General features: G+C 44.2%; 1 protein-coding gene across 2 annotated transcripts in view; it reads left to right on the top strand.

Annotated features, from left to right (window-relative positions):
* Lnpk (zinc-ribbon metal-binding protein lunapark) overlaps positions 1 to 14,350 on the top strand; it is a 62,890-nt gene that overhangs the window by 12,125 nt on the left and 36,415 nt on the right. For both annotated transcript variants that reach the window (XM_050178093.3, XM_050178094.3), the window contains exons 3-6: positions 778 to 965; positions 5,415 to 5,601; positions 9,933 to 9,978; positions 13,045 to 13,221. In XM_050178093.3, the coding sequence (XP_050034050.1) occupies positions 778 to 965; positions 5,415 to 5,601; positions 9,933 to 9,978; positions 13,045 to 13,221 (598 nt within the window). The remainder of the gene's footprint in view (positions 1 to 777; positions 966 to 5,414; positions 5,602 to 9,932; positions 9,979 to 13,044; positions 13,222 to 14,350) is intronic.

The raw sequence follows: 14,350 nt of genomic DNA, 5'->3' as shown, positions 1-14,350 counted from the left end.
CTGTGAGCAATAAATGAGCGAGTAACAGGCGGTCACCCTTTGAACGATTAGTAGCGAGATAGCCATTCGTTTTGTGAGCGCAAGAAGCTAAAACCGCCCACGGAACAAAACCCAAACTAACCGCTGCCCACCTGCATGCACGCCAATGCACGAGCGGTATTATATAGACGCACCGGAGCAAACAAACCATGCAACGAAAACCGTGAGAGGGAGGTGCGAGAAAAAAAATTGCCTGTATTCTCGCATAGTGGCAGCACATGCCAGTAAACAAAAAGGTAGGAAATTGGTGCACTTTTTAAATGTACAGGCTGCGCCGTAAATATACGGCATCAACCATTTTGGACTTGTTCACGGCGCCGTATATTTGCGCCATTGACCCTGAAAGGGTTAAGAAGTATCAAACTTTCTCCCCTTCATGTACCTAAAGAAAACTAGAGCCAGAAGAACCTGTGTATTTGTGCTATCATCGTGGGTGACGTTTCAACACAAAGAGGCTTCTTTACTGTAGTGTGCAGCAATAGCATTTGTGTGACTAGGCTTTGCTGATGAAGCACTCTCCCAGGTCTAAAGGATTATCTCAGTTATGACAACAGTTGTTTCATGGACCGCAAATGACATGCGACTCTAGCAGTGGTGCCATTTGATCATGTTGATGCCACAAGTAAATGGGATATGTTCAAAATGTCTGATACAACAACCTGCCATTATTATCATTGCTTCTGGCTCTTTGTCATGCATTTTTACTTAGTTGTATTCATTTCTGTCCTCCTCTTGCAGAAAGTAAGAAATATAAATGAGTACAAACTGAACACAGAGCGACAGCAGAAGAGACTTGTGGGAGCTCTGATATTCTACTCGTGTTTATTCTACATCTTGTGTATGGTCATAACCTATGTGTGGTACTTCCCGAGGACACTTCAGGGCCAAATCTTGTGCATTGTGCCATTGGTGTTGTTTCCTGCCGTGTAAGTATGCTGTTACACTTTTACAAAACAGTGGAGCTGGCTTGTCACTTGAGTTTTGTTAAGAGTTAACATTTATTTAAGAACTTCATCTTAACCGGTGTCTGCGGGATGTAGTTCCAAGAAATGCCTTCCTATAGGAACACTGATTTAGGTTTAAGTTCACACTGGATGTTTCAGATCCAGTGTGAGCCCTTCTGCATTGCTTGCTCTGAACCTAGTACTAGACACACGTTAGTGGCTATGGCATTGTTCTGCATATCGTAAGGTTACGGGTTCTATACCAGGCCACCATGGCTACATTCCGATGGGGGCGAAATGCAAAAATACTCGCATACTACACTTTGAGAGCATATGAAAAAGCCCCAGGGATTCAAAATTAACTCGGAGCCTTTCCCTTCACCTTGAACATGAGAAGAAAAAAATTTGTGGTCTTCTGGGTACGGGAAGTGTGCGCTGTGGCACCTGGCGTAAAGAAAGTATCTGCCATGAACATTGTTGTAGCCAACACATAGTGAAGCACTGCGCGGGCTTATGTCGCACCTTCGTGACGTCGCCGACGAGCTGTTACATTGTTGGTTGCTCGAATATGTATTTTAAATGTGTAATAATACGTCCATGCCTCCAAGGCATGGTCAAGCTCGTCACGTAGCCACACCTCTGTGACACGCTAGAGGGGTGGATACTTGGTGTGCGCCACGTGAAGTGTGCACATTTGTTGACATTGTAGCGCTCACATGCGCATGCTTCTAACGTGATCACAGCTTTTCTTGTTGCACTTAGTTTAATTTGCATCCCAGCAGTTAAATTTCTTTAGACTGCACTTCCACCTTCTAGCGCTCATCTTAACCAAACATTCACTTGACCTTTGCCTTGCTTACCTCTGCGTGTGCCATTTATGTTTATGGTGTCTGCTATTTCTGTCGTGTTTCTAACAACTCAGTGTTATCATGAGATGCTTGCAGGGTGCACTTCATGAAGAAGGAAGAAGAAAGCCACCCTAAAAAAACCAACTAAAGGGTTAATATCGTGGCCAAATGCACACTACTTCTCAGTGAAATGTGTGCCCGCACACACTTTTTTTTTTTTTATTGCGAAAGCAACACTGCTCGCACTTTCGGCCCATCGGTGGTCGTGGCGCCTCCTTACACAGCTGCGCGTCACGGGACCGTGTGACGTCACGCCAGACCGAGAGATGGGGCCCCAGCTCGCGGCATCGATGGTGGAGGCGAAGCCTTGCGCGCCGCTGCTACGGCGCTACCGAGAGAGGGCGCTCGCTGGTGTGACGTCACGCTAGGAGGATAAATGGGGCTACAGCTCGGCTCCTCGCAGTGGTTTGCGCTATGTCGGATGATGTATAGCCATAAGTTTAACAAAGGGCAACCATGTCCATACCATCAGCCGAACCAAGGCGCAGCCAAGGGTATTGCTTTCGCAATCTTCCAGGCTTAACCAAGCTAAGCCTTCAGCCAATCTTTTTGGACATTCATAAGTTTTTCTTTGCAACCAGCCAGTGTGATTCACATACTGATGTGAAATGGTATTTCTGATGCATGCTCACAAGTTTATTCATGCGGTATAAACGTTCATTGGACTGACAGAAGTGCATGTGAGGTGTCACAACCGTGCTCTAGTTCGTTCACGCGTGTAGTACATATTGAAATTGGCTGTTTATGGGACCGCGTATCTCAACAGCAACAATAAACCAACAGTATTCTCAATTCACATTCCTGCAACAGCGCACTTGGGAACCGGATTCTGTCAGCATACACGTCTGTTGACATTCGTATGTTGCTGGCACCTTCCCTTCAGGATGCTGAACGGCTGGCTCTAGGATCCCTCGTGCACATTGAAAACATGCCAGCTTCGTCGCACTTTCGCTCCTTTGTCAGCATTTGAACTTTTGAAGAACTATTCGACGCACACATTTCAAAGCTCGGCTTTCCTTACGACTGCTGACGGCATCGAACACGAGCTGAAGCAGGTGAACACGTGGAAATGTGTGTGGCAGGTTGGGGAGTGCCCCACAACGGGTAACGCCACGGCATTCACTTGTGGCGTTTATTGACCCCGCAACACCACGCATCACCCTATGCATCGCCAGCCTCATGGGCTCTCCCTCCCCTTCGCCTCTGATACACGATTCAACTGTACCAATGTCAGAGGGTCGGAAGGGAGATGGGAGAGAGACGCATGAGGCTGGTGATGTGTAGGCCAATGCGATGAAGGTGTGCCATGCGCGGCACGAAGACGGGAGTGGTGAAAGTGTGTGGCCATGCAAGCAAGTTCTGTGGTGCAATATATATACATTTTTCTTTTAAGGATTTTGCATTTTGTTTTTGTTTTTCTTTCGACGTACACTCGGTAGCTAGATTCAATGGTTATGACCCATAACGGGGCATGGGAGCATTGTAGTATGCGGTTCATTTCGCCATATAACACATACCACGGTGCATCAGCGGCTTATTGTTATATCCAATATAGCATCGTTAAAATCAGTATCGTTATGAGTGGGTTTGACTTTGCATGCCAAGTGGCCCTTCAGTTCTTTCCATACCATGCGGAAAATAGGCGTTTTGTGTATGTTGCACCAGATCTTTATTTTGGAAAGAACTACTGCACTCAATATTTGGTGTAATACATAAATAAATAGCAGCCTGAATGCACTTTTTATGCATAAAAGCTTTATTAATGCAATATATGTTACAAAAAAAGATATAAATTACCAGAATGACGATTGTGGGATAAAGTTGAACAAAGTTTGTAAAGACACGCGTCTATCTAAAAGAAGAATGCAACAAAAATGATGAGATATACGAAATGTGTTGCCATCTAATAGGCACTATTTCTGAATGAAGCAAAATTTTTCATGGAACAGGTATACTCCACTACAAAAGCTTAACTGCAAGCACTACAGTTGGGCGTGTCAGGCTGCAGCTGCCGATGTTCCGGGCTGGTTTGCATCGTCGTCGCCCTCAGAGTCCAAGTCAGACGATCCATCGATAAAATCAGATTTTGCTAAGCGCACGTGCCGCTCTCAGAGGCGGCCATTTTTGCTTCATGCTCTGAAAAATTTCGAAATATCGGAGCACGTTAAAAGATTAACGCCTGGTGGTAAAAAAGCTAACTGCTTAGAAAACAAAAATATTGTTCTCCTCCTTCGCGTCTGATAGCACAGTGTGTCCGTGAGTGACGCAGAAGGTCTCGAAAGGGGCATTTCAAACCATCGATAGTGGGCTAACGATGCCCAATGGGTGCAGTAGGGAAAGAGTTTGGGACTGTGGAAAGAGCGATGGAACGAAAAATGTTAGGGTTAATGTTAAGAGACTGGAAGAAAGCGGTGTAGATCGGAGAGCGAACAGGGATAGCTCACATGTAGAAGAAAAAAAAGGAGCTGAGCAGGCCATTTAATGCATAGGGTAGTAACCGGTAGACCATTAAAGTTACAGAATGGGTGCCAAGGGAAGGGAAGTGCAGTCGGGAACGGCAGAAAATTAGGTGGGATCATGAAATTGAGAAATTGGCAGGTGCAAGTTGGAATCAGCTAGTGCTAGGCAGGGGTAATTGGAAATAGCTGGGAAAGGCCTTCGTCCTGCAGTGGACACAAAAATAAGATGATGATGATGATGATGATGATGATGATGATTTATGAATGTGCAGCAAAGATGCCACTGCTTCTTAGAATACACATTTCACTTTCATGTTACTCTAAAGCGTGTGTGTGTGTGTGTGTGTGTGTGTGTGTGTGTGTGTGTGCGCGCACACGCGCATGTAATGATTTGTTGAAAGCCACTACTGTGGGTCACTTCATAAGAAGCCAACAAGCACTGACACCAAGAACAACATAGGGGAAACTACTTGTGCTTAATAAATGAAATAAACGACAAATTAATGGAAATGAAAGTGGATGAAAAAACAACTTGCCCCAGATGGGGAATGATCCCACAACTTTTGCATTACACGTGCGAGGCTCTACCAATTGAGCTACCGTGGTGCCGTTTCCCCATCCACTTTCTTGGGTATTTATGTGTCCTAGTAGAACCCTGGGAGTGTTAGCCAGCGCCACCACTCACAAACCTTGGCGGCGAACGTAGAACATCCTTTGTGCTGCAGGCGTCACGAGAACGTGATCTTTTTGGGTGAAGGCAACCAGTCAATAAACCCGCACATGCTACCTGAAGGCATCAATGTTGCCGGATTCGAGACCCTCGTTATGCAGTAAACGAAAGAAAAAGGGGGTTAACCGAGGGGCTCGATTTTTATTAGTTATATCATAAGAAGCCAACAAACAGACACCAAGGACAACATAGGAAAAATGTGTGTGCTTCATTAAGCGTTCTCAGTGGATAACAAATGCCAGCTTGCTGAAATCTGCACCGTCCCATGCAGTGATGCTGTTTGTTCTGTTCCTCACACCTGGCGTCCTCCACGTTTCATTGTTTTCTTTCACAGAATAGTGTTTACCAAAAAGCTACTACAGTGGTACTTCAGGAGAAAAATTGAGAGGAAAAATGAGGAGCTTACAGATCTGATAAAGCAGAAGCGCTCAGTGCTTGACAATGTCATGGAAACTGAGACCTACAAGGTTGCCAAGGAAATTCTGGAGAAGTATGATCCAGAAACACTCAGGAAAAGTGTCGTAAGTACAAAAATTTCTGTCGGTAATAGGGGAAGGCCTGTTGCAATGTACAGTTTCATTCCTAAACAATTATGTGATGCATGTTCCTGGAAAAACTAACTTTTAATTTATAGGCCAACGTCATTGTAATTTCACTTTGACTAAATTAGTTATAAATGTTTAGTACAGTTGACTTTCGTTAATTCAACTCTTGCAGGGCTACAACATTTAGTCGATTCATCTGAAAGGTTTAATTAAGAAACGTCAGCAATATGAACTTTGTTTTATTGCTTGATGTAGTCTGTAATGCATTTTTGTTTGTTGCTCTTGAAGAGCAACGTAACCAACATGAGGCGAAGAGAGCCGACATATTTAAAAGCTGCCTCAGCATGACACATAGCTTCCTGGGCAGGAGCCACTAAAACATAGCAAAATTAAATGCAACATTTTCACACCTAGGGAAGCAGCAGGACTGTCTGCTGAATTTATTGCTTTCAAGCTTTTAACAAAAGCTGCGTGCATGAGGGGACACCATTGGGTGTTGAATTGCTTTTGAGTTCAAATAAACAAGTTTTTCTTCAATAACAATGTATGGCTTTTTGCTGCAGTTTTCTAGTGCCTTCGAATGAAGTAAAAAGGTCTAATTAACTGAGGTCGAGTTAACAGTGGTCTACTTTAACAATAGTATTGGCAAAGCTGCTGTGCTGGTAGTTGTCTAATTTTCTTGTTAACAGCCTTTAGTAGCACCTCAGCAGACAACACAGCATCTTGTTCTTAGCGGATGTGATGCAAATTTTAGACCACAACTTTGCCAAAATTGTTGTTATGCCGTAGGTGCCGCCTAATCTTGGAGGTCATGCTGAGCAGCCATGCTGTTCCTTAATGTTCTGGGTTTTGTGTCACTTCTGGCGAGCAGTAATGGCAGCATTTTAATGTGAATAGCATTGTTTACCTACTTCAGCTGTTCCGAGCCTATCTATGTATCTGTCTGTCTGTCTGTCTGTCTGTCTGTCCGTCCGTCCGTCCGTCCGTCCGTTCGTTCGTCCCTCCTTTTACGCCAAACCAAGTTTTATGCCCAAGTTGTCTACCCACTTGGGCAACTTGGTTTTGATGCCGTCAGGGCCGTTCATCATCATTTTCTTCTCGTCATGCGTCGTCATCGCACCTTCTACCTTGACGTAGTGGCCCATGTTGTCTAATAGCTTGGGCGACTAGATATGGGGTCGTGGTCACAATGCCTTCGTTGTCACATCGCCATAGTGATGCCATCATAGTCGTTCAGTCATCATTCCAGCTTCGCGACCTGACTCCCGTCATGCTGTCGTCATACCTTCTACTCCAACCTAGTGGTCCAAGTTGTCTAATAGCCTGGGCCACGAGATATGTGCTTGGCGTCATTAGGCTGTCGTGGCCATTGCATCATCATCATTCCAGCTGTATCACGCAACTCTCGTCATGTCGTCATCGTCACACTGTCTGTCTTTTTATCACTATCACTTCAGTGATGTCGTCTTGTCGTCGTGCTGTCATCGCCATGCTGTCATTATCGTTCAGTCAACGTTAGCATTTCTTCGTCATTGTATTCTAATCATATTGTCATTACTTAATTGGGATTATGCCACTCTTGTCATGCCATCATCGCCAAGCAGTCGCTATCATTCCTACATTGTCAGACCGTCGTCGTAATGCTGTCGTGGCCTAGCCATCATCATCACTCCAGCCTCATCACCAAACTCATCATGCCATCATTGTCGTACAGCTTTCATAATACAATCATGGTCGTACCATTATCATCATACTCATTGGAATTCCATTGTCCTCATGCCGTTGTCATGCACTCATTGTCGTACCGTTGCTGGGATGCTGTCGCGGTTATTCTGTGGTCATTATTTTAACTTCAACATCCGTATCTCTTCATGCCATCGTCATCGTACCGTTGTCGTCATGCCAATGTTGTCACACTGTCGTTTCACGACTTCAGTTTTGTTATGCCATCGTCGTCATGCCATCATCGTTATACCACCTTCGTCGATCCATTAACGTCATTTCTTGTGGGATGACATCGGAGTATGTGGCATATAGCTGAAGCAACAAAAGTCTCAGAACAGCCACTACACATATTAAAAATGTGCATTCTTGAATATGGTTGTCGCTACATTGCTCGATTGCTATTCACATTACCATCGACAGTCTCGTGAGATGCCATAATTTTTATCTAATTTTGCTATCAAAAATGTATATTTTGTAAGCTTTTCACAATGCATCCACTCGTACTTCACAATCGGAAAATTTTGCATTTTGGCGATTTTATGTCTGCAGTGTTTGAAATTAGGCTTATAACACTGACCGAAATTGCATTGCAGTTGGCCTCTAAGAACACAATAAGGAGATAACTAACTCAAAGACTTATAGATTTGACTTCAGTAACCAAATTGAAGTTTCTTTTAATTCTGTGGAGATAGAGATTGAAGGACTGTTGAAAAAAAAAAGCTGTTTTAAGATAGCTTGACTGGTTCACAGCCCCTATCAAATAGATCAGTCTCATCATGGTTTGAGGCTTCAGAAGCCAGACTGGATGCGGTAACGAATTATTCATAGCAACATCTTTTTGAAGTTGCACATGCTCGTCACTAAGTTTTGGTGGTGTCTTCTAGGGTATAAATAACTTCTTACTAATTTATTAAAGACTACATTGCATACAAAAGTAATCAAACCGCCGTAAACTTCGGAATATTTCTCACAGAACATGTTCTAAATGTCCACACGTATATAGCAAATGAGTTCTCCAGAAATATGCAAGATAGTGAAATTTCATGAAAGTAAAAGTTGTTATCCACCCAAGAATAACGTCAAGCTACAAAGGAAGTCCATGTGGCTTTCTCGGAAAGAAAGCCTTGCAGTTGAACAAAAATTAGTTTATTTCAAGGAAGAATTTGTCTGTTTACAATCAAGCCCACTTAAAACAATCCCAGATATAACAATCCATTGGTTATTATGCAAAAAAGAGGTGAGGACAGGACACAAGAGTAGAGAAGTTGACAACTAGGGTCCACTTCTCTACCCTTGTGTCCTGTCTGCACGCCTCGCCTCTTTTTTGCATAATGAATCCTTACCAACTAGCTGAGCTTTCTGTCATTCTAACCATCGGTTATAATGACCACATTTCAGTACATTCACGATTTTCCGACTGCGACTATTGAAACGGCTTTCAGATATAACGAATGCATTTTAAATTGCTGCACTGTTACTACGAATGCTTCTAACTCAGTCATAGCAAAAAGAGGGCTTTCGTGAAGTACCAAAACAGGGAAGCATGACCAAACTGGGTGCACGGCAGTGCAAGCATTGCTCCAGTCCAACTGTGGCGATGATAGGGCCTTCGAGATGAACAAGTGGCCACACCGCGTAGATTTCTGAAGCTGCAAAAGTAACAAGCTCTACTTGCTTTCATTGCATAGGGAGGAGGTGCACAGCATAAACAGCATGGCGCTGGGCGTGCACTGGTGTGTCTGCTGGTGGGATATCAGATGCCACGATGGCAGCACTCTTGTTCTTGAGCAATCGTCAGCGCGGCACCATGTGCATTGCGCTTACTTCAACGATTTGGGACGGCCATCTATGTTCTTCCATCGTGGGAACAACGGCCACTCAAGTGTTCCTGTCATTATTAGCACGGCCTAAGTCGGCGAGAATGCTGCACCATGTGCTGATGCCACACAACGTTGCAAAGAATCGGCAGTTACTGTTCCATTATCAGGAGATCACACTTCAGCGACGCTTTGTTTACGTATGCGAATAGCTGATAATGGTTCGAGGTGACTCTTTACCTTTCGAACAGTTTTTTTTTTTTTTTCGCCCGAAGAACGTAATTTTTTTCAGCTCTTTAATAAACACTGCAGTCATCATGACTGAAATGAGCACCCTGCGCAAATCATTGATAACCATGTGGAACATCTCACCAGAAGGGACGATATGTGAAATTCTGTAAGCTGGCTTTCCCACACATTTAACCTGCCATAACCAAGGTGGCCGTGTTCTCGCTAGTAGCACCGTTAAAGCTGTTACATGTGTTTTGAAAGCTTGGACAAGGCGGGAAACAGAGGGTGGTCGAAATACAGTCACCAGCTCGCATGTTGACATGAATTACGACTCTAGTCTGACTTCTCCTATCTTGGGTTAGGTCATATTAGGTTTGCGTAGAAATGCACGGGCAGGTTTTGCATATCACCTATTGCAGTCTAGTCATCACACATTATAAAATGAATGCCTTTTAACGTAAGGATTAAATCAAAAAGAGAAAAGCCCCTTTGTGGTTCTTGAACTTGCGGTCTGATTTTTTTTTTCTTTTTCAGAAATTGGAAGAGAAGACTGTCAAGCCATTGCTTGGCACGGATCCAGGTGAGCCCTGCTTGTGGCTTGATTACGTCTTTCAAGAAGAGCCTAGTAACCTGCTTTTTCAAGAGCAACAGTGCTGCATTTTGCATGTGTATCAAGTTGCAGTGCAGATGTTATAGCGACGCTAACCATATTCCCTGAAGAGTATTTGTGCATAGTTTTGGACGAAAGCATGCTTACGAGATAATCAGGCTTCAAAGAATGCATACTTTGAATAACCAAATCTCTAGCAAAGGAGGCAAATGGGAATTTTCTAGGCACCTTGTTGTTGAATGTGTTAATAACATTTCTAGAACTAATATTTGATGCTTAGAAGAAGCAAGGTGTAATGTTACGCACTGGAATTCTGTTGTCTGTGGCTTATTGGACAGAAGGAAGCACCAATGTCTGCATGTCTTTTTTTGAGGCTATGGCCTGTGCTATTGCTTCTGTCTTCTGTATGGGAAAGTTAAGAAAAAGATTGTTTGTTAGACCAATGAACATTAAGGGATGCAGTGAGGTGAATCAATTTCTACCTTATAACTGTGATCAAAGCGATTTGAAGCATATACAGCCACAGAATGAGGTTTTGTGACAGATGACACATTATTGTAGGTGTGATAGTAGTCAAGAAAGAAATCCTTTAAGAAGATATTTGAGTTCTGCCTATGTAGGAGTTTGAAAATCTTGTCTGATTCTCCCTTTTAGTGTAAACCCTAACGCATGCACTCTCAAGTATATTGTAAAACAGAGGGGACACTATCAGTCACATTGGGATTTTAAATGTTGTCGTAAATGTCTTTAAACCGTCCTCATCATTCCTTTGTCATTCCGACGTCGTCACTGTGCCATCGTTACACAGTCATTGTCATGCCGTCATGGTCATTGGTGACCCTGGCAAGCGAGAGTGTCATAGCAAAGCGGGCAGGTCCCAGAGACAGTGTATATCGCATATAGCCAAAACAATATAAATCGCGGGCTGACCACTGCAGATTGTAAATAAAGGTGTCTTCAGCAATACGACTACATGGCTTGAACGCTAATCGAATGAACGTCGACAGTCATTGTGAGATGGATTCTGCTGTCATTAAGGCGAAAGCATTAAGTGGCTCATTGCAATGGCTCATACACCCTTAATGCAGCATGTAGTCAAATGGTACAAAAATTGTCATCAGCAGCAATGGCTCATACATTCATTGACTTCACCCACACAACACACAGAACAGCATATGTATCAATAAAGAAGCTCAAAACGAGCATCCACAATAAACAGTAAAGCATTGCATACCCCCCTCGGAAGTACACTACGGCTGAGAATGCTTGCCAAGCGAGAAACGAGGTGCGAAGTGTGAAGCAGCGGGAGCTAGGCGTTCGACCGTGAGTGCTGCTTTCCCCTTCTGAGAGGATGCAACGTAAAGTCGAAGAGAAACATCATTGACACGAGTCTGACCCCGCTATACGAGCACATGAAGCTGCAGCTAAGCGTCAGAAACAAGCTGAAAAAGCTGAACTGCGAAAGCAGCCGTGCAATAATGCAAGATGGCAACGTAGAGAGGAAGCCAAGGCTCATAGACAACGACGCCACATGTGTGCTTCACACTGCAGTTTGTTATGTCTTGAAAGAAGTCTCACCTCTTCGATCACATAACTTAATGCAATACCAAGTGTGGAGCAGGCTTTCGCTTTCACATGTTACATACAGGAGTGTAGCATGCTGCCCAACTTTTTTTTTAATAGTGATATTTTTTACGCATAAAGACAATAAGACTGCGCACCTGCATAACCAATTCGAATTGTTGCACTTATATTGCAATACAACGTTGAATGGGATCAGTTTCCAAGGCCATTTTAAGCCAGAAAGATGAAGCTGAGGCAGATCCATCTACTTTCCACAATTCCCGTGCTTGGCTGAACTCCCATGCAGCTGCCATAGACACTGGCACCAGAAGGATGACTGAAGAAGTGTGAACTTGACATGGAAATAAAAAAGCACACACACAGGTGCTTTTTATCTGCGTTTTATGGGCGTTTTTATGTAAGTGTCTTGCTCACACTTCTTTAGTCATGCTCTTGAAATCCCAGTGTTTACAAAGTTCTACTCTCATAAACTGGCACCAGATTTCCCATCTAGCAATATTGCAGTGTAAGCTGTTATGGGCTCATTCCAATGGCCGTTTCGGTTGGCGATGGTGTTTGCCACCGCCGCCGCTGGGGGTGTCCGGTGTCTGTAGCAGCTGTCACTAGGAATAAAGAAGAAATGCCCATTTCCTGGATAGATTGAACCCGGGCCTGTTGCGCTGCAGTCCGCAACTTTACCAGTGAACCACGCCAATGCTTGCTAGCTTACAGCGGGAAAATGCCCTATAAACACGCCCTAGTACGTGAGGAGACGTGCAATGTGTGATGCGCGCCGTGTAGCTTCGATACATGCACGCTTAGCATTTGCATATTATTGCACCAGGTGGCACACCATGAAGCATATGCACAGGTAGCGGTAGAAAGTAGTTAGATAAGGTTTGAGGAAGAAAAGGAAATTTAAGGAGATGTGTACAAAAATGCTAGAAAAAATGTATATTGTGCACCTGATTGAATCAAGCTGGCCAGGCAGCTATGTCACGGCCGCATTTTAAAGGGGATGCCAATAAATAACAATTATCATCCTCGTCATTGGCAGGCTCGGTGACTGTTTGTCACCGTGTTGTTTCAAGGGGGATGCCAATAAGTCATCATCATCATTATGGTTTTCATTAGCATTGCTCGCCATTGACCCTGGGCGGACAGTGCAGACTGTTTTGTGAAAACGATGTGAAGAGACTTCGCCACAAAGGCCTGTAGTATTGGTGCCACTTCTCCAGTTTATGTGCCGCGCAGGCCTGTGACTTTTTTCCGTGAAACTCTACGCATTGCGGTCTTGCAGCCTCGTTATGCACTGGGTGCTTCCCACAACCTTACGCTTTTATCAAACTTTCTCTAATGATGCATAACACCCAAAGGGATACTAATGCATATGTACATAATAGAATGTATAATAGATATAAGGATTTTCTGCCTGTGTGTGTGTCTAAAAAGAGGTGTGTTTGGCATGCGTAGATTTGCGCCGGCGCATGATCCCCCAATCCATCAAGGGCACCCCCATGCGCCCAGGAGCCCGGCTACCTCACTCGAACCTCAAGATGCCTTCCTCCTCACTGCCGAACGCTCCCTTTGAGGAGCGCCGCATGATGGTGGTTGCTCCAGGCATGTCGAGGAACGGGCAGCAAGCACACGGTGAGGAGACTGCATCACCTACAGAGAGGGGGCACCATGACCTTGATGAGTTGCGAGAGCGTTAGCATGCCCGTAAGTGTAGTGCTGTTTGCGGAATGCCGGGTTTACCGGAGAGGTAGTACAGCAGGAACAGTGCTGGCAGTAACATCTGATGATGCAGAGTCTAACGAGAAAGCACGCAACGCCTGCAAACCTAATCCTGCAGTTACTTACATATAGACCCTTTTCGTAGAGTAGTTTGCTCTAGAGGGATGATATGGCGCTTCCGGCGGCACGCCGCATGTTGCCTCAAGGGAACGCAAAACCGTTGCCACTTCTACATTTCTACTGTGCGACTGGCTGTAGGAAATGCTACTTGGTGATAGCTAACGCACTGAGCTCAAAAATTCAAAATGTGAGATGGTAGAGGGAAGACATTTGCAGTATTTTGCTGCAAGTATCGTGACTGCCATAGTAAGGAATGAAACGAATCTGTTTGGCCAAGTTCACGGACAGCTTCTAAACAAGGTCTGCCTCTTTTGCCGGCCCTTCACAATGCATGCATTTTCTCAAGGATAAAGATATTCACTCATCCACCAATGTTGTGTCACTAACCTCCAAACAAAGGACTTCAACCCCGAAATGTCGGCAGGTGTGAGTACCGCTCATTACACAATGACCAAGAGGGTAGCACCGCTTCCTGGCATAGGTAAGCTTTCTGCATGTTATCTGCACACATCCACCCCCAACTAGCACAGAAACTTGCGTGCATTCTGTCGTTCACGTATCAAGAATAAGCGAATGGGTTCATTTTTGAATCCTGGCATCAAAGTATGGGAGATGGCCATTACACCGACAGCAGATGAATGTGAAACTGCACATTTTATGACGATCCACAGAGTAAAGAAGTGACTGGCGATAATACGCCCGTGCTACTAGCTATGTATTACAGTAAAATCCGGATAATTTGAAATCTCTTAATTCGAATTGACTGGTAATTCAAACTGCTTTGTTGGTCCCAGCAAAGTCATGTATTTGAATAAAGAAAAACTCCCCCAAATTCGAACTCCAACAACCACGCAAGAGCTTTTTCAAACAATATCTCTCACTCCCATGCACTGCTTTTCGGACAAATCTGAGCCAAATGTGA

This window comes from Dermacentor andersoni, chromosome 5 (genome assembly GCF_023375885.2).
Source record: "Dermacentor andersoni chromosome 5, qqDerAnde1_hic_scaffold, whole genome shotgun sequence".
Classification (NCBI taxonomy): domain Eukaryota; kingdom Metazoa; phylum Arthropoda; class Arachnida; order Ixodida; family Ixodidae; genus Dermacentor; species Dermacentor andersoni.
This window is presented reverse-complemented; position numbering and strand designations above follow the sequence as displayed.